The following is a 21,337-nucleotide window of genomic DNA, read 5'->3' on the forward strand; positions in this document are numbered from 1 at the left end:
TAAAAATTTCAAAAAGGATTCGAATGGTAAAAGCATATCTCATCGTAATCTATCTTGTCATTATTGTTGCAAAAAGGGTCATACCATTGAAAAGTGTAAATTTAGGAAGATGTTAGATCCTAAAGGAGTCTCTCAATGGTTACCTAAATTCAACCTTGTTTTCACTCACTTCCAAGGACCCAATGAAAATTGGGTACCTATTTCCTTTATTTAAATCTACAAGTTGAATGTCTTGAATCTACCGAAAAGATGTGGTATCTTGATAGTGGATGTTCAAGGCATATGACAGGTAACATATCGCTTTTCATTGACTTTGTGCCAAAGAAAAATGGGTTCGTCACTTATGGAGATAACAAAAAAGGAGCTATTCTTGGAAAAGGTAGTGTAGATAATCCCCCATCTACTACTAACTTTGATGTAATGTTTGTTGATGGTCTTAAACACAACCTTCTTAGCATTAGCCAACTTTTTGACAAGGGCTTTAAAGTCACTTTAACTAATACTTATTATTTATTTGAGCATAATGAGAAGAATAATTGTTTGTTTAAGGGCTTGAGAGTCAATAATTCTTATATGCTAAATTTAGATGATGTGTCCTTGGTTGGTACTAAGTGCCTTGCTACCATGAGTGAAAACTCTTGGTTGTGGCATATGCACTTAGCTCATATTATCTTTGACTTACTAAACAAGGTAACCTCAAAGGATTTATCAATTGGTCTTCCAAAAATGAAGTTCACAAAATACCACCTATGTGAAACATGTCAAATGGGAAAGCAAACGAAGGTCTCTTTTAAATCAAAAAATGTTGTTTCAACATCTAGACCTCCTTCATATGGACCTTTTTGGCCCTTATAGGACCAAAAACTTAGGTGGAAATTATTATGACTTTGTTATAGTTGATGATTATTCTAGATTTTGTTGGGTTATGTTTTTGTCTAGTAAAAATGAGACCTACCCGACTTTCAAACAATTTTCTAGATTGTTCCAAAATAAAATGAACTTGAAAATAGTTTCGTTCCAAAGTGATCATAGAGGAGAGTTTGAAAATATTATCTTTTAAAAGTATTGTGAAAAACATGGTATTGAGCATAACTTCTCGGCTCCTAGAACTCCACAACAAAATGGGGTTGTGGAGCGTAAAAACGGTGTTTTAGAGGAGTTAGCAAGGACGATGCTTAATGAAGGTAATTTACCAAATTCCTTTTTGACCAATGTTATTAGCACGACGTGTTATGTTTTGAATAGGATTTTTATACGTCATATTCTAAATAAAACCCTCTATGAATTACTTAGAGGTATAAAACCTAATGTTTCTCACCTTCATGTCTTTGGATGTAAATGCTTTATTTTGAATAATGGAAAGGACAATCTAGGTAAATTCGATGCTAAAGCCGATGAGGGTATCTTCTGTAAGACCCCAATTTTGGGCCCTAAGATCCCTCATGGCCCATATCATATCATATCATGGCCTCAAGGATCACTGCATGCCCTAGTTTCCCTCCTAGTGGGTAGGTTGCCTTGTGAGTTGATTCTTGATCACCAAGCATACTTTGCATTTGTATATCTTTGCCTTTCATATGTTTACTAACCAAAAAGTACAAAAATATTGTCATTCTAACCTTGTTGCTTGCAGTTGAAGCAATCATCAGTAATTAGGTCAAAGACAGTCAACAGTCAGTCAAAGCAGTGGATGGTGGCCATTCTTGCAGAATTTGGGCACCATGATCAATAATCAAGAGTTCATATGACTTGGGACATCATTTGAAGTCAAGTTCTCAAGGAATCAGGGTTTGGAATTCAGCAGAAGTGCTTCAATCATCCAAAACCCTAGAAAAGTCAAACTTGGTCAACTGTGGATTTAATCAGTGATTTGATGGATAGAATTGATTTGAAGGAGCTCATTCATGCTTATATAAGCCTCATCTATCATGTCAAACCTCATCATGGAAGAATTTGAAGTAAAATCAGAAATTTCCCAAAATAGAAAGTGGACCTGTAATTTCAACTGCCAAAAATGGAAACTTCTTGATCTTAAACTTACATCATGATACAAGCTTCAAATGAATTTTTGCCCAACATGAAAGTTGAAGATCTTGTTCTCCCATTTTCAAAAAGTCCAAGAACTCTCAAATCCCATGTATGGTTGTCAAGATATGATCAATTCAATTTCAAAAATTTGTGAACTTCAACAAGCCATATCTCATGAACCACAAGGCCAAATTTGGTGGGGTTTTTTCCTACAAACCACATTTCACCTCCTCTTTCCAAAAATATAAATTTCATGAACCAAAACCTTGCCAATCAAAATGGCATTTTTTGACTTGTTCCATTTAAAATTCAAGTTTGACCAAATGTTGACTTTTCAAATTAAAGGTTTTCAACACATTTGGCCAATTGGGAATTGTTTGGAAGGCTATTTGCAACATGTTCCAAGCCCAAATTTGTGCTCATGCTACTATCATACCACCATTTTGGCCAAAGGTGCAAACTTGGTAATTTTTTGCAAATGGCTTCATAAGTAAAAACAATGTTTAGCATTTCATGAACAGACACAAAACAGCAGAAATAAGGGTCATTGGCAGCCTGTTTTGAAGCCCAAATTCGTGTACAACACCACACCTCCATATCCACTTGTGCAAGGTTAGCAAAAATGCAAATTGGTTTCTTTAAGTTAAGCAAGTTTAGCATGTCATTAAGTGATGCTAAACAGTGGTATATAAGTGAATTTTCTGCACAAACCAACCCTAGAATCACAGCCTCCAAGCACAGAAAAACTCTTTTCTCTCATTTTGCATTTTGCTCGATTTGAATTTTTCTGCTCAAAGCTTCAAAGACCACGAGCCATTCTTGCTTCCTTCATCACTTGGACAACCTTTGGAAGCATTTTGCATCATCAAACCTCAACTGAAGTGCAGCCTCTTGTTCTGTTTTCCTCAAGCTCCAACAATGGTGAAACGAGATTTGAAGAGTTCCAAGCTTTGCTGAGCCAAATAACTTCAAGCATTCATTATCTCAAAGCATTGTGTTCATCTGTTTTTGCCTGCATCATCAAAACAACACCTGCTCCACACTTTTCTTCAAAATCAAGTAAGATCTCGACCCTCTCTATTTCAAAAATCATGCTATGTTTAGGGTAGATTTCTTGATGCTGATTCCAATGAACCTTGAACCATTGAAAATGATCAACTATGTTGTGAGAAATATGGATTTCATTTTTATGCTTGAATTTGTTTTCCATCGATTTGCTTGGATGTTGTTGATTCAATGAAAACTATTGTTAGAATATGCATGCCTGAGGTTTGCTGATCCCATTGGTGTGTTTGATTTTTGATTCTGGGCATTTCGAAATTTTTGATTATATGAAGATGATGAAGATCATACTGTTACATGATAAACCCTAGTTAGTTTCCAGAATTTGCATGAACTGTGTTGTTTGCTAATGTTTGATGCTGCATGAACATTCCTCTATTATTGCCATGCTGCTTATGTGATGTTTGTTGGAAATTCATTTTTGACGTTGATAAACCATGAACACATGCTGTTGATGAAGCAAAACCCTAGCCATTTTTTCCAGAAACACGATTGGTTACTTGGTTTATTTTGTTCTGCTTGTTCACTGTTCCATTGGGCAACAGCCAATCACAACATTTCGTGGCCCTTGCTGAAACTCTGCGTTTTGCTTAATGAGGCAGGTATTTACCACATTGCCATTGGTCAACCTTGTTTGACCACCATTTCATGTTATGTTGCTCATGTTGCTACAATTTGTTCACCATCTTTCCAAATTCATATTTCACTCGTTTCAACTCCAAAAATCATGGAATTTTTTGCATTGTGTCCTGTTAAATGTCTACTTTTTTATCATGATTTTTATTGAATTTTTGAAGGGCTGGATTTTAGTTGGCTTTAGGGTTCTTAACATGTATGCCTATGTGATACCTTTTGCCAAAACCCTTGTGAAATAATGATGTTGCATCCAATGATTCTGAAATTTTTTATGGTTATTCTACACTCATCCATCTTCATTTTGATGTAAAGTTTGTGCATTTATCATATGTGGTTAGTGAGATATGAATTTTTGAAGTAGGGTGTGACAATTTGTGTCACACCAATGATGTGCATATTCATGATTTTTGTTCACATGCTTCCTGGCTTCCAAATAATGTGAAATTTTGCATGATTGTTCTCTCATATGTCTAGTTTGTGTATGAATTTTCCTGGATTTATTTGAGCCATTTCTGATTTGTTTGGAATTTTTCTTCCCTGCCTAGTCAATTGTTGACTTTATGTGATACATGTTGCCAAATCCTTTGGGAAATCCTCATGCCTTATTGTATGATCATGAAATTTCACATGTGCATACTAGACATCTTGAGCTTTGCATTGGTGTTGATCCCATCCATTTCGCATCTGTTTTCATTTTGTTATGATTTTTTGAAGATGACACATGTTTTGTTGACCTCTTTGTGCACACTTGAAATTGTGTTGACTTCCTGATTTTAATTGACCATCTTCCCATGATCCAATTGAGCTGAAATTTCATATGCATGCTATGTTATGGATTGTGATTGAGTATGAATTATTTCATAATTTTTGGAATTGTTTTTGATTGCTTTTGAGGTTGGTCTTGCTGTTGACCTTTTGTGTGCTCCCTTTTGCCATGCCTTACCTTCTTTGGTCTATAAAATGATGATGATGCATGATATGAGTTTGAATCCAATTGTGCTTGCTTCTCAAATGATTGATTTTGATTTTGATTGAATATGGTTTGCTGTTTTGGATTTCTTATTTGTTTTTGACCCTAGGCTTGCCCTAGTGGTCTTTTGGACTTATGTTGAGTTCATTTGTTTCAGGTTAAGCATAGTGCTTCAAAGAAACCATGCCAATTTGTTTGAGCTTTGGTTATATATTATGTGCTAACCTTTGTTTTGTAGGTGATATGACTCATATGAGTTTGGTCTTGTGCTTTGGCACATCTGTTTACTGTTAACTGTTTGTTCCCTTTCTTTCTGATTTAATTGTGGAACTGTGAACTGATTTGTTTGATTTTTCTCAGGTACCCTTTAGTTGCTTTATTTGCTTGCTTTGCTATTTAGCAATTGCTTTTGAGGTATAATTACTTCTTCTTCATGTAGTCTGGAGACCCGGCTTGTTATTTGGCCGGGCAAACTGTCTGAAGTCCTCCTTAAGAGGCAATGCTTGTGTGTGTTTAAAATTGTCCCAAGCAGGAAAAGTCCTTCAAGTAAGGCAATTGGTAGATCAAAGGGATAAGTAGCCTATCCCCTACTATTCAGTGAGTCCTCTCCTTGCTCCCATTACATGGTTGAAGCATTGAGATAAAAACCCAAGATCTATCGAGTCAATAATGTGGAAAGAGCTCCATCTTTCTGAGCTCCCACACTTTCTTAAATGCTCTCCCTGATCAGGGATAGAAGCAATGAGGCACACCCCTCATTCTCCTTTTCATCTGCTTCACCTTAGCCTCTCAATGGCAAGGTTAAGAGCGATATTTACCTATTACAGTGGACTTTCATAGTCAAACCCTCTTGTATGAGCCTCCTTGTTTGGATATAGAGTGTGCTGTTTGATATTCATTGATTGATTGATTGCTTCATATGCACATGTTTGCTTGTATGCTTCATACATTTATTATCATCATCAATTGCCATTAATGCATGATCATCTCATTTGTCTTTGTGATGCTATCATTGTTGCTTACCCATTGAGGACAATTGTAACTCCATTGCTTTGGCATTTGCTCCTATGATATGGAAGGATAGAGTGTAAGACCTCATTGGTCACTCATATCTTCTGTTGCTTTGTTTGTTTGTTTGTGAGGATACAGTTATAAGTCCCTGTAAGTTGGCATCTGTTGTCCTGTGATCACAATTTGGTTTGTTTGATTGTATGTGAGGAAGCAATTATAAGTCCCTGTAAGTTGGCATCTGCTTTTCCTGTGATCATAAGTTGGTTTATCTGTTTGTATGTGAGGTTGCAGTTATAAGTCCCTGTAAGTTGGCATCTGCTTTCCTGTGATCATAATTTGATCTGTTTGATTTGTTTATGTGAGGTTGCAATTATAAGTCCCTGTAAGTTGGCATTTGCTTTCCTGTGATCATGTGTTGCTTTTGTTCTTGTATGTGAGGATCCATTGTAAGTCCCAGTAATGTGGCATTGGTTTTTCCTATGAGCATCTGTGGAGTTAATCTAAGTCCAGATAGATTGGCAGTTGACTTCCATATTTCATCTTCGTTTTCTTTTGAGGAGATTAGTGTAAGACCATTGAGTGGCATCTGATATCCAGTTTTATTTTAGGAGATTGGTATAAGACCAGTGATTGGCATCCGATATCCGCTTTTCTTTTCTTTCTTGTTTGTTTGTTATTATCCATTGCTCATTCCAAAGGACACACTTGAATCATCTTCTATATGATTTCAAGAAGTGAACCTTCTAAGAAGTTTTACTACCCATCTTCATCCATTCATCCCCATTATGTCCTAAACCTTTTCACACTTTACCTTTCAAACTTGATATAAGTGTTGTGCAAACTTCTTCATGTTTTCAAATCTAAAAACCTGGACTCAAGTCCTTGACCTTTTTTTCAAACTTCATTTCATAATACTTCTTTGAATTAATATTAATCATACTTCGACTCCATTTTCATAATCACAATCAATTAACTTCACTCATTCACTTGTTTTGGCTTTGTCCATTATTAATCTTTTCATACATGAGCTATAGGTTTGATTTATCTTAGTGGTTGATGTTAATCTCACCTTCTGTCTTTAATGATTGAATTGTAAGTCTTCCTTGCCTATTATAGGGTTAACCCCTCCCTGGCAAGTTGAAGCTGTTCTCACATGGTGGACTTTGTTGTTTGTATAAGGTTGAGTTTTCTCCCATGGATAACGTAAGACCTTAGGGTTTGTGTTTAAAATTGAACCCAACCAACTTTTGGAAATCTTTTAGCCGAACTACGGCGTTTTGATCCTTACCTTTGATGGAAGGTACGTAGGCAGCGGGTTTATCCGTTCAAACCCAATAAAAAATGTATATTCTTTTCTCATCATCCCAATCATGTTTGCACAATCCTTATGTCATAACAAATAACAATCTTTTACAACAAGTGTGAAAAGGGCTCCCTAGGAGTACCTAGGACGTAGTGGGTGCCTAACACCTTCCCATTGCGTAATTTACCCCTTACCCAGACTCTCTGATCTTTTTATTAGTTTTCTACGTGTAAAACTTCTTAGGCTTTTGTTCGCTTTTTAGCCAATCCTTTGGATAAATAAAAGTGCGGTGGCGACTCGAAATTTCATTGTATCTCTTGCTTATGATTTAATCGATAGATCATATAGCGACGAATACACCGCTACAGAAAAGTGGCGACTCTGCTGGGGAAGAACACCAGAATCCTTGGTGGTATTGCCTACTTTTCACCCTTGTTGTGCTATATTATTATCTGTTATATGACATATTTTTGTACAATTTGGGATCACTGTATTGATTGTAATGTGTGAATTGCTTGATATACAATTGCTGTTTGCTTTGGTGATCTGTGAGATGAGTTCTATACCCGAACTCGAGTGCACTCTAGGATAGGAGAATGGCATAGTCTTGTTGACTGGTGTGGAGTATTCCTTAGCCAGTTGACTTGCGAGCCCATTCACTTGGTGGAGGTCATGTTGAACTAATAATGTCACACAAGTTATTTGTGGTTAGGCATTATTCTTTCAATCATGTTCCGCAGAAGCCAAGGACCGTAGTCTACCAAACCCATCCGGGCCTATTTTTAGGACCGTAGTGCGGAGGTCGTTCAGATGTCAGTTCTGATACGATTGTCACGCGATACTACACTCATAAGAGTTTCTCTTGAGAATATTCTTGGAATACGAGTATTCGTTCCTCCGATAATATTCGAAAGATGGAACGATGATTATGGGAACCTCTGATAGAACATGTCTGGCAGGTTTAAACCCTAGTACACTCCCTTTGGGTGGTTCTTAACCGAGACTCCATGCTCGTGACTCTCAACAAACCCGTGATTCGTGGTTGAGTCGTTCAAACATTGTTAATATCAATGGATCCCGGATCAGGTGTAAAACCTAAAATCCATCAAAGCGGCTGGTTGATATTAAGAATGTCTGAACCGGTTCATGTACCGTTAATATCAATGGAACTTGGGTGTCGATAAGGTGAAAACCTAAATCCACCAAAACGGATGATTGATATTAAGGATACATAGAGCTTTCCCACGACCTTTGTTTGGTGTGCTTTGCTTGATCCTTGAGTGTGTTTGTTGCATTCATGCATTCACGCATTCATCCGCATTCATGTCATCAAAAGAGAAAATTTTCAAGGAACTTAAAAAGGGTTATTTGCAAAATTTTCAGACATGGAAAGACCAAAAAGGCATACAAAGAAATACAGCTTCAAACAGCCCGATGTAAAAGAGTTAAGGAATCTGACATCGTATGTATTAGATCCCTTGGGTTTCAAAGCTCGCTATGGGAAGCTTCTACCGCTGTTGACTACTCAAGTGGATGAGGGATTGATGAGCACTCTAGCTCAGTTCTACGATCCGTTGCATCATTGCTTCTTATTTCCGGACTTCCAGTTATTGCCGACTTTGGAAGAATACTCTCACCTTATTGGGATTCCGATTCTGGATCAAGTGTCGTTCAGTGGCCTAGAGAGTATCCCATCTGCTCGAGAGATTGCTAGTCTGTTGCATATAGATGATGATCTGATTGGAGATAATCTGACTACCAAAGGCGGAATTTAGGGTTTTCCTTCCGAGTTCCTCATTGCCCAAGCTACCTTTTATGGGAAGGCCATGAGTGAGGATGCCTTTGAGGCTCTATTTGTGTTACTCATCTATGGATTGGTGCTATTTCCCAACTTCGACAAGTTCGTGGACATGAACGCCATTAGGATCTTTTCAGTCCTTAATCCAGTTCCGACTTTGTTGGGCGATGCGTATGTCTCCTTGCATCTGAGGAATATGAAGAATGGAGGAGTTATTGTCTGCTGTTTACCCCTGCTGTACAAGTGGTTTATTTCGCACTTGCCGCAGACAGTTGCTTTCAAGGAGAACAAGGGATGTCTACGGTGGTCTCAGAGACTCATGTCTCTCACCAATGATGATATCACCTGGTATGATCGCGTGTATGATACCGTTCAGATCATCGATTATTGTGGGGAATTCCCTAATGTGCCTCTTCTTGGTACATGTGGTGGGATTACCTACAATCCTATTCTTGCACGTCGTCAGCTTGGGTTCCCCCTAAAGGATAAACCCAATAACATTCTGTTAGAAGGTGTGTTCTTTCAGGAGGGTAAAGATCCCCAAGGTCTGAAAGCCAGATTTGTCCGTGCATGGCGCAGTATTCACAAGAAAGGTAGGAACGAATTGGGTCCGAAGAACTGCATTGCTTTGGAGCCATACACCTCTTGGGTCAGACAAAGAGCTGCCACCTACCTGATGTCGTACGATCATCCGAGACCTACGCTGTTGGATGTGGCTGGGCCTTCAACCCTCCCTACCCAACGTGTAGAGGAGTTGAGAGAAGAAGACCTTTCGCGTGCTTGGATCCGCGAAAGAGAGGAATTGCTGCAGCAGCTCAAGGAGAAGGATGCTATGATTGAATTTCTCGAGCACCGAGTGATCGACGATCCGAACGACACTTGGACTTCTCTGCTTCCTCAGTCATCCAAATTCTGGAAGAGGAGGTATGACCGACTTGCAAAAGAGAAAGCTGATATGGAGGCTGCCTATGAGAGAGAGATCAAGAAGTTGTGCACTTCTCGTCTTCCAGCATCCCGAGCTGATAGGGATCCATAGGATGTCATTTACCTTTTCTTTTTGTAATGAATTAAAAGAATGCTGTACTTCTTTGTTTCAATATATTTGAATGAAATATTTTCCATGAGCAATTAAAATGTTTAAAAATTCAAAAGATTGCAAATAATACCCTAAGGGTTCCTTGAAAACAAAGCATTTGCACAAGCATTTCATGCATCATTCTTGCATAAACAGGTACCCTTTGTCTCTGGTCTTCCGGTTCTAACCTTTGCTCTTCATTTATTTTGAAGACAAGCTGACTCACCGGTATTATACAAGAGTCAACTCTGCCAGAATCATGGAGCAGTTGGAGCAAGAGAACCAAAGTCTGAGAGACGAGGTCGCCAGACTTGGCGCTTTGATGGAGCAACTCCTTGCTGCTCAGAATCAGCCTGCCCAACAGCCAGCAACTCCGGTTCAGCGGACGGTAATATCAGAAGTGGCTACTTCAACGGTGCCAGTCAGTGCCCATCAGCCTAATGCTATGCCTCCCGGTTTTCCTTGGGGGATGCCTCCAGGCTTCATGCCTGATCTGCCAGCTCCTACATTTGTTCAAATGCCGGCATCTAGCCCGGTCCCTGTTCCCGCTCCTCCTGTCGTGCATACCATGCCTAGGGTAGACGACACCATCTATCACTCTGAGGCTTCTGAGGGCTCAGATGTTCATGAAAAGATGGACGCAATGAACGATCAATTCCTTGAGCTGAGAAAGGAATTGAGGACTCTCCGTGGCAAGGATCTCTTCGGCAAGTCTGCAGCCGAACTCTGCCTAGTTCCCGGTGTTAAAATACCGATCAAATTCAAGGTCCCAGACTTTGAAAAATATAAGGGGAACACCTGTCCACTTGCTCACCTGGTCATGTACGCCAGGAAGATGTCAACACAGACTGATAATGATCAACTCTTGATTCATTATTTTCAAGACAGTTTGTCTGGTGCCGCGCTCAGATGGTATATGAGCCTGGACAGTGTCAACATCCGGTCTTTCAACGATCTTGGCGAAGCTTTCGTCAAGCAATACAAGTACAATGTTGATATGGCGCCTGATAGAGATCAGCTCAGGTCCATGTCCCAGAAGGACAAAGAGTCGTTCAAGGAGTACGCCCAGAGATGGCGTGAGCTGGCAGCTCAAATCACTCCACCGTTGGAAGAGAAAGAGATGACCAAGATTTTTCTGAAAACTCTTGGTTCATTTTATTATGAACGAATGGTGGCTAGCGCTCCCTCTGATTTCACCGAGATGGTGAACATGGGGATGCGTCTGGAAGAAGGTGTCCGAGAAGGACGGTTGGCGAAAGATGATGGTTCCTCCTCTAAACGATATGGGGCGTTTAAGAGGAAAGAAGGCGAAGCGCATGCTGTGCAATCTCAGCCAAAGCATAGAAGACCCTCTGTTCAGAGGAAGCCTGCACATCGTGCCGGACATCAACACCAGGTGGCTAATGTAGCGCCTGTATTCAAGGATAATGCTCAACAGTATCAGCATCAGCAGCAATATCCACAACCGCAGTACCAGCAACAACAGCAACAGGCTTACCAGCCTCGTGGAAGTACAACCAATCAAGCTAACATGAATTATGACAGGAAAAGGGTCAGCTTCGATCCAATTCCTATGACATATGCCGAGCTTTATCCCTCCTTGTTGGAGAGGAAATTGGTTTCTCCCAGGGATCCTCCTGCTATTCCTGCAAACCCGCAATGGTGGTACAAACCAGACCAGCATTGTATCTACCATTCCGGTGCTCCGGGCCACAACGTTGAGAACTGTTTCCCGCTGAAGAATAAGGTTCAAGACCTTATGAGAAGTGGAATTCTGAGTTTTGAAGACTCAAATCCGAACGTTACCAGGAACCCATTGCCTTCGCATGGGAAATCTGTGAACATGATTCAGGAGGACCTTGGGAAGTACAAGGTCAGATACGTCAGCCACATCAGGAAGTCGTTGGTTGATTTACATAAGATGCTGTGCCAGTACAGCTATTTGGAGCATAACCACGACAAGTGCCGCGTTTGTTCGGTCAACCGTTTGGGTTGTGACCAGGTCCGCCGAGAGCTTCAACAATTGTTAAATGAAGGTACCATTGAGATTCTCCAGAATCGCAATGTTGACACAGTTGAACCTGAAGTGAATGTCATATCACCAGTGTTCAAATTACCAGAGCCCGTTGTTATTCGTTACAATAGCAACAAGCCTAAGGCTTCACCTTCTTTGGTCGTCAAACCTGCAAGCCCCGTGCCTTATCCGTCTGATCGAGCTGTGCCATTCCGGTACAATCCTGTTGCTGTCCAGGATGGAATCGAAGTGCCTTTGCCTTCAACTTCCGTAACCACTATTGCTGATGTTAGTGGGTTGACCCGAAGCGGTCGTGTATTTTCTGCGCCTCCAAAGGCTACTGCTTCTGAATCTGTTGAACGCCCTGTGGGGACTGCTGCTAAAGTTCAGAATCCGGCACTTGATGTTGCCAAACCCTCCTCGTCTGTACAAAAGACTCCTGTTTCTTCAGTTGGCCCAAGTGGCATTGTTGATGAAGAATCTGATGAGATGCTGAGGCTCATCAGAAAGAGTGAGTACAATATTGTAGACCAGCTTCTACACACGCCCTCCAAGATTTCTATTCTTTCTCTGCTGCTGAATTCAGAACCTCATAGGGAGTCTCTGCAGAAAGTCTTGGACCTGGCATATGTCGATCACGACGTCACCCTGGAACAATTTGATAGTATAGTTGCAAACATTACCGCTTGCAACACTTTGAGCTTTTGTGACGCTGATCTCCCTGAGGAGGGAAGAGACCACAACATGGCTTTACATATCTCTATGAATTGCAAATCTGATGCAATGTCCAATGTGTTGGTGGACACTGGATCTTCTCTTAATGTATTGCCAAAATCCACACTCTCTCGTCTGTCATATCAAGGTCCTCCTATGAGGCAGAGTGGGGTTGTTGTGAAAGCTTTTGATGGGTCGCGCAAGACCGTGATTGGGGAAGTTGACCTCCCAATCAAGATAGGACCAAGTGATTTCCAAGTTACTTTCCAAGTAATGGATATCCACCCATCATACAGCTGTCTCTTAGGCAGACCATGGATTCACGAGGCTGGCGCCGTGACATCCACCCTACACCAAAAGCTGAAGTTTGTGAAAAACAAGAAATTGGTTGTAGTAGGGGGAGAAAAGGCTCTCCTGGTTAGCCATCTGTCTTCTTTCTCGTACATTGACGCAGAGGATGAAGTTGGAACTCAGTTTCAAGCTTTATCTATTGATAAACCAATCGAGAAGAAGTCTCATTCATTCACTTCCTACCGTGATGCGAAGCTGGCCATTGAATGTGGTGCAGTTGCTGGATTAGGGAAAGTGCTTGAACTTGAAGATAACCGATCCCGGGCTGGCATTGGCTATGGTTCTGGGGCATGCAACGAGCAAGGTTTGTTCACGAGTGGAGGATTCATCCATGCTGATCAACCTGCCGAAGAGGAAGCTGCTGCTATCATTGAAGAAGAAGATGCAGAAGACTTGAACAATTTTGTTATTCCTGGTGGTGTCTGCCACAATTGGGTCGCTGTAGATGTTCCTACAGTTATCCATAGATCAGAGTAATTGTTCATTTTGTTTAAAACCCTTCTCCCATGCCAAAAGGAGAAGTGATGACATTGTTGGCAAAGCATATATACAATGATATTTTCATTCAATTTTCGCATTGTCAAAACATTTGTTTTTCCTTTGTTTTCACTTTTTGCTTTTCTTCATGAAATCAGTGATCACAAAAAACCATAAAAACAAAAACAAAAGCAATAAAAGCAACATTTTTCATCTGCATAATGATTTGTTTGTTTAAATTCTAAAGTTTTTCTTAACCAAAATCATTATGCAGGTTGATCCTAAAACCCATTGAACATAATGATCCAACGCCATCTCCCAATTTTGAATTCCCTGTATTTGAGGCAGAAGAAGATGACGTTGAAGAGATTCCTGATGAGATCACCCGTCTCCTTGAGCACGAAGAGAAGATCATTCAGCCGCATCTCGAAGACTTGAAAACAGTCAACTTGGGGTCTGAGGATTGTGTTCGCCTGGTGAAGATTGGGGCACTTCTTGAAGAGTCTGTTAAGGAAGATTTGATCAGCTTGCTACGAGAATATTCAGATATCTTTGCTTGGTCCTATGAAGACATGCCGGGTTTAGATACAGATATTGTGCAACATTTCCTGCCTTTAAAGCCTGAGTGCGTGCCTGTGAAGCAGAAGCTCAGAAGAACTCATCCAGATATGGCAGTGAAGATCAAAGAGGAAGTTCAGAAGCAAATTGATGCGGGGTTTCTGGTGACTTCGACATATCCTCAATGGGTGGCCAATATTGTGCCTGTCCCTAAGAAGGACGGAAAAGTCCGTATGTGCGTTGACTATAGAGATTTGAATAAGGCTAGCCCAAAAGACGATTTTCCTCTACCACACATTGACATGTTGGTAGACAATACAGCTAAATTCAAAGTCTTTTCCTTTATGGACGGATTTTCTGGATATAATCAAATCAAGATGGCACCAGAGGATATGGAGAAGACAACATTCATCACACCTTGGGGAACATTCTGTTATCGAGTGATGCCCTTCGGTTTGAAGAACGCCGGAGCCACGTATCAACGAGCTATGACTACCTTGTTTCATGATATGATGCACAAGGAGATAGAAGTCTATGTTGATGATATGATTGCTAAGTCCCGAACGGAAGTTGAGCATATTGAGCATTTGTTGAAGCTTTTCCAACGTCTGAGGAAGTTCAAACTTCGCCTGAATCCGAACAAATGTACTTTTGGAGTCCGTTCCGGCAAGTTGTTGGGTTTTGTGGTAAGTGAAAGAGGTATTGAGGTTGATCCTGCAAAGGTCAAAGCAATACAAGAGATGCCCGCACCCAAAACTGAGAAGCAAGTCCGAGGTTTTCTTGGCCGCTTGAATTACATTTCCAGATTTATATCCCACATGACTGCCACATGTGCGCCGATATTCAAGCTCCTCCGGAAAGATCAGTCTCATGATTGGACCGAGGATTGCCAGAAAGCTTTTGACAGTATTAAAGATTATCTGTCCGAACCTCCGATTTTGTCTCCGCCTGTGGAAGGAAGACCTCTGATTATGTACTTAACAGTTCTTGAAGACTCGATGGGTTGTGTACTCGGTCAACAAGATGAATCAGGGAAGAAGGAGTTTGTTATATACTACCTCAGTAAGAAGTTTACTGATTGTGAGTCTCGGTACTCTATGCTTGAGAAGACGTGCTGTGCTTTGGCTTGGGCTGCTAAGCGTTTGCGCCAGTACATGATAAATCATACAACTTGGTTGATATCCAGAATGGATCCAATTAAGTATATCTTCGAGAAGCCTGCTTTAACTGGGAGGATTGCCCGTTGGCAGATGTTGTTGTCTGAGTATGATATTGAGTATCGAGCTCAGAAAGCTATCAAAGGTAGTATCTTGGCTGACCATCTAGCGCACCAGCCAATTGAAGATCATCAGTCTGTTCAGTTTGACTTCCCGGACGAGGAAATTCTGTATTTGAAGATGAAAGATTGCGATGAGCCTACACTTGATGAAGGTCCAGAACCTGGTTCCAGATGGACGATGGTGTTTGATGGCGCTGTTAATCAATATGGAAATGGAATTGGGGCAGTGATCATTAATCCCCAAGGTTCACACATTCCGTTCACAGCAAGGCTAACTTTCAAATGCACGAATAACATGGCGGAGTATGAAGCCTGTATTATGGGACTTGAAGAATGCATTGATTTGAGAATCAAGTATCTTGATGTCTATGGTGATTCAGCTTTGGTTGTCAATCAAATCAAGGGTGAATGGGAAACGAATCAACCTGGTCTCATCCCATACAGAGATTATGCAAGGAGAATTTCAACTTTCTTCACAGAAGTTGAATTTTATCATATTCCTCGAGAGGATAACCGGATGGCAGATGCCCTTGCTACGCTTGCTTCCATGATTGTAGTTAGATGGTGGAATGATGTTCCCAATATTACTGTGATGCGCTTGGACAGACCCGCTCACATATTTGCAATCGAAGACGTAAAAGATGACAAGCCTTGGTATTTTGATATCAAGAATTTCCTCCAGAACCAGGTCTACCCGCCTGGGGCATCTGTGAAAGATAGGAAAACTTTGAGAAGGTTGTCAGGCAGTTTCTACCTCAGTGGAGAAGTGTTGTACAAAAGGAATTTTGATATGGTTTTGCTCAGATGCGTGGATAGACACGAAGCAAACCTATTGATGATTGAGGTCCATGAGGGTTCATTTGGTACTCATTCCAATGGACATGCCATGGCTAAGAAGATGTTGAGAGCAGGCTACTATTGGCTGACAATGGAGTCTGACTGCTGCAAGTATGTGAAGAAATGTCACAAGTGTCAAATTTATGCGGATAAGATTCATATTCCTCCGACACTCCTGAATGTGATTTCATCACCATGGCCTTTCTCTATGTGGGGAATCGACATGATCGGCATGATTGAGCCGAAAGCGTCCAATGGACATCGCTTTATACTCGTAGCAATTGATTACTTCACCAAATGGGTTGAAGCCGCTTCGTATGCGAATGTGACCAGACAGGTGGTTGTGAAGTTTATCAAGAACCAGCTGATTTGCCGTTATGGTGTGCCAGAAAGGATCATTACTGATAATGGATCCAATCTGAATAACAAGATGATGGATGAGTTGTGCGCTGAATTCAAGATTGCACACCATAATTCCTCTCCCTACAGACCCAAGATGAATGGGGCTGTTGAAGCTGCTAACAAGAATATCAAGAGAATTATCCAGAAGATGACTGTCACCTACAAAGATTGGCACGAGATGCTGCCATTCGCTTTGCATGGATATCGTACATCTGTACGCACTTCAACAGGGGCAACCCCTTTCTCTCTTGTTTATGGCATGGAAGCCGTTCTCCCAGTAGAGGTGGAGATCCCATCAATGCGAGTCTTGATGGAAGCCAAGTTAACTGATGCTGAATGGATTCAGAGTCGTTATGACCAATTGAATTTGATTGAAGAGAGGAGATTAACTGCCATGTGTCATGGTCAGTTATATCAGCAGAGAATGAAGAAAGCATTCGACAAGAAGGTCAAGCCTCGTGTGTTCCGAGAAGGTGACCTCGTGCTCAAGAAAGTTTTGTCTTTCGCGCCCGATTCCAGGGGCAAGTGGACTCCAAACTACGAGGGTCCATATGTTGTTAAGAGAGCCTTTTCAGGCGGAGCTTTGATGCTTACAACAATGGATGGGGAGGATTTCACTCGTCCTGTGAATTCAGATGCAGTTAAGAGATACTTTGCCTAGAAAAAAAAAGTATATGCAAATGAAAAAATAATGAAAAAACAGAATAGATCGCTAAGTTGAAAACCCAAAAGGGCGGCTTAGGCAAAAATGAGCGTCTCGGTGGAGAACCCGCAAGGGTAATCCAGGCAAAAATTAGAGACTTGAAAAAAAAGAATATTTGCATCCCGCTAGATTAAGTACCTCACCCTGGGGCAATCTAGGCAAAAATTAGGGATTTGGCAAGTAACTGCATCCTGACAAGACTTTCTGTTCATCAGTCGTCATTTCGTCAGAAGATTCTCGATTCGTCGTCAACCGAAGCTTCGGATACATCGAGATTCAAATTGGTAGAGAAAGGATCATTATGTTCAATGTAGCCCTCTTCCAATATATATCACTGATTTCAAATTTGTACAGATCTATGGAGTCTTGCCATTTGCAGGCTACCATTCTATCAAATCAATTTGAGCTTTTTATCCAATTATTTGCACTCTTATTTGTTTCAATTCAACAAATGTTTTGCATGTTTTAAATTGATAAAATGTCATTGTTTTAAACAAATCAAATTTTTCAAATTTTGTTTTAAACAAAGTGAACATTCACAAGATTGAAAGGATACTCAAGAATATCTCAGTGCTCTCCCGAGGGTGGCATGATCTCCAACAGGTAAGACATTTGTTCATATTCCTGGTTTGGTGGTATCTTCTTTCTCCAGATCTTTGTTGAGGTTGTTCCTCAGAAAGAGTTGTTGTTGGGGTTGTTCCCCAGTACAGTCACAAATAGAGTGTTGTTGAAGACTTCGTTCTCTCCAGCAGCAGTTCTTCCCCAGCATGGGTGTTTTATTGTGAAGTTTCGGCGGTTGATGGTCTGTCACCTTGGTGCCCCGTCACTTTCTCCAGTGGGTCGCATTCCCAGACTTTATTTGTCTCCTCAGCGCAGTCATGAGTATAACCATTGACTGATACTCCCCTCGGAGTCGCGAGTAGAGCTGTTGTTGATATCCCCACCAGAGTCGCAAGCAGAGTTGTTATCACTCTTCCCAGTGCAGTTGCCAGCGGAATCGTCTGTTTCCTCAGCACAATTGTTTTCTTTTTGAAGACTCGGTAAGTCAGTGGTTTGATACCCGGTACTTTACCTTTTCCCCGGCGAAGTCGTCTGCGGAATTGTTGCTATCTCTCCATCAGAGTTTTTCTCTTCAGCAGAGCAGGATTTATTTTCCTACTCGATGATTGTTCGGGTTAACATCCCAATGTTTCATCCATCTTTTCCTCAGCATTAGTCTGCAGAGTGTTTGTTGTGGCAGTTTTCGCCTGCTGAATACTCCTTTCAACCCCCAGTATGGTTGGATGATGGCTTTGGCCTCCAGTGAGTGGATTGATTTCCTGACTGTTTGTGATCCCCAGTAGAGTGGCTTATATTGCAGAATCTACTTGCTGTGATCAGTTTGCTATGTATATTCTCCCCGAGTGGAGTGGTTCGTTGCAGAATCTATTTGTTTTATCTGTCCTCCCTCAGTGGTTTGTTCCCCAAGAGAGTGGCTCTCCAGCTGGTTTTTCCCCAGTAGAGTTGCTCAGGCAGTTAGATTCTATTCGGATAATATCATTCTCCCTCAGTGGGTTGTTCCCCAGCGGAGTTATGTGGATTTGCTTCTACAGCAGTTCGTGCTATGCACTTTTGTTTCTCAGTTGACACTGGGATCCCCTGCAGATATACTTTGGGACTTCTCTTGTTCCCCTACAGATTCGTCTTGGTGGCTGCTTCGCCCGTTGTGACTTTCTGTACCCTGATTGGGTTGTTTCCTGATATCTCTGATCCTCTGCTTCTTCAGCAGTACCCGCAGATCTTTGCTTTACAGCATGTAGATCTCCGCAGATTGGCTCTCCAGCTGGTTTTTCCCCTGGAAGTATAATACCGGACGTTTGGTTCCTGAACCTGTTTGTGTTAGAATTGTCTGTTTTGTCAGCATTCATCAAACATAAATCACGCATATTCATGCATATTCATAAAACATTCAGATATTCATGTTGCATTTTTCGCCATATATCTTTTGTTTGTCGTGTTCCCTGCTTTCGGGTGATATAGATCTCTTTATAGATCTCCCCAAGCAGATGTCAGGTGTTTTAAATCTCTCCATATAGAGTCAACCCCATAAGCAGAAAATGTTGTCTTTCCTTCTGCAGTTCCCCACTGAGATATATCCTCGTGGATGACGGTTTCTTCCGTTTCCTCCCAACACATATATTGGGATGGATTTTCCTATTTGAGTTACATCCTCATTAGGACGTGTCTTGATTCAGTCTGTCTTTTCGGATCATTCCCGAATTGGCTATTTGTTAAATATCTTGTACTTCCCAGTGGGTTGTTCCCCAGCGGAATGTTTTTGGGCCTCTACCCTCATAATTGGTAGTTATAAGTCCTATCTTTTCCTGGCTTTCTTGACAAAATTCGTGGTTATATACCTTTTATTCTCCAGCCAGAGTTCTTTTGGTTTTCTACCCTACCCGGTAGTTGTAAACCCTATTTTCTTGCTCTTCAGCAGTTTGTGGTTTGTTATAAACCCTATTTTGGTTTCCCGTGCGGATTTGTGATTTGTTCTATCCCCACGCGGAGTTTTTGGTCTTCTACCCCGTATTCGGTAGATGTAAACCCTAATTTTGTGGTTATCTTCATCTAAGTCTTTGATGTTGATTTTCCTTTTGCTTGGATAAGTTGCTCAGATCAGCACTTATATCCCTAGCAAGTCTTTTGTGGATAATTGTCGTATGCTAGCAATTTTATCCCCAGTGGGTCCTTTCACCGTTTGCTAGTGATTTGTTCCCCGGATCATTGGTTGTATACCAATGTATCCCCAGCTAGTCCCTGTGGATAATTGTCGGATGCTTGCAAATTATCCTCAGCAGATCGCCTTTCATTTACCTTTTGTTGGTAATGTCTGTTGCTCCCTTTTGATTGGTCATCATTATATACCTAGTTTGGTATCCCGATACCTTTCTTTTCGGTTGATTTATCCTTTATTAACCCAGTAACCGGTTGTGGATAATCTTCCATGCGAGTATATTATTCACGGTCTGCCGGTAATGAATAATATGTCTCATGCACTCTTCAGTCGAAGCCTTTTGCGTTTCCCCGGTCGAGTAAGATTCGTTATTTCCCTTTTGTGGAGTCGAATATTCTTGTTGTTGGATAATTGCCGGATGCTTGCAATTTATCCCTTTGAGTTGTCTTTCGTTTACCCGGATGCTTGGTATCGATTGTCTCTCTTTTGTGGTTAGTCACCTATTATATACCCAGTAACCGGTATCTCTGGTGTCTTTTCCTTTCGAGTGTATTATTCACGGTCTGCCGGTAATGAATAATATATCTCATGCGCTCTTTAGTTGGAATCCTTTGTTGATTTTCCCCAACTGAGCAAGATTCGTATTCTTTGTAGAATCGAATATCCATCCTTTAACCAGTTTGTGTTTTGGATGATGAGTGTTTTGGAAGTGAAAACCAATTCACGTTTCGGTAGATCACCTATTATATACCCAGTAACCGGTATCTCTGGTGTTAACTTCTTACCATGCGAGTTTATTATCTACGTTCTGACGGTAATAGATAATATATCTCATGCGAGTATTCTTATCCACGGTCTGCCGGTAATGGATATTGTATCTCATGCACTCTTTGGGTTTGTGTCCCCAGTTGAGTAAGATTCGTTTTCCCGTTGTGGATTCGAATGCCCATCCTGTAAGTCGATTTGCTTTTTCAAGCCCTCCTTTCGGATGATGAGTGTTTTGGAAGTGAAAACCAATTCACGATTTCGGATTTTATCCTATAAACAACCCAGTAACCGGTTCAGGATAATTTTCCTTTTAAGTATATTATTCACGGTCTGCCGGTAATGAATAATATGTCTCGTCCACTCTTGGGTCAATCCTTTGTTGCTTTCCCCTCAGGGTAAGATTCGTATTCTTTGTAGAATCGAATATCCATCCTATAAGCAAGTTTGCTTTTCTAGCTCTCTTCAGGATGATGAGTGTTTTGGAAGTGAAATCCAATTCACGCTTTGGTCGGTCACCTATTATATACCCAGTAACCGGTATCCTTGGTGTTCCCTCTTTTCTGCTCCCTATTATGACCTCGGTCCCCCTGTGGAGTCAGATTTTCCTGTTTTTTTGTTACCCTTATGCCTGGTAACAT

At 41.0% G+C, this 21,337-nt stretch overlaps 1 protein-coding gene across 1 annotated transcript in view; it reads left to right on the forward strand.

The window, feature by feature from the left end:
- The first annotated feature begins 249 nt into the window (after window positions 1-249).
- LOC127136021 (uncharacterized) overlaps window positions 250-21,337 on the forward strand; it is a 37,995-nt gene continuing 16,907 nt past the window's right edge. Inside the window, exon 1 of the mRNA XM_051062628.1 lies at window positions 250-604. Coding sequence (XP_050918585.1) covers window positions 250-604 — 355 coding nt within the window. The remainder of the gene's footprint in view (window positions 605-21,337) is intronic.

The sequence above is a fragment of the Lathyrus oleraceus genome, chromosome 4 (genome assembly GCF_024323335.1).
Source record: "Lathyrus oleraceus cultivar Zhongwan6 chromosome 4, CAAS_Psat_ZW6_1.0, whole genome shotgun sequence".
Lineage (NCBI taxonomy): Eukaryota > Viridiplantae > Streptophyta > Magnoliopsida > Fabales > Fabaceae > Lathyrus > Lathyrus oleraceus.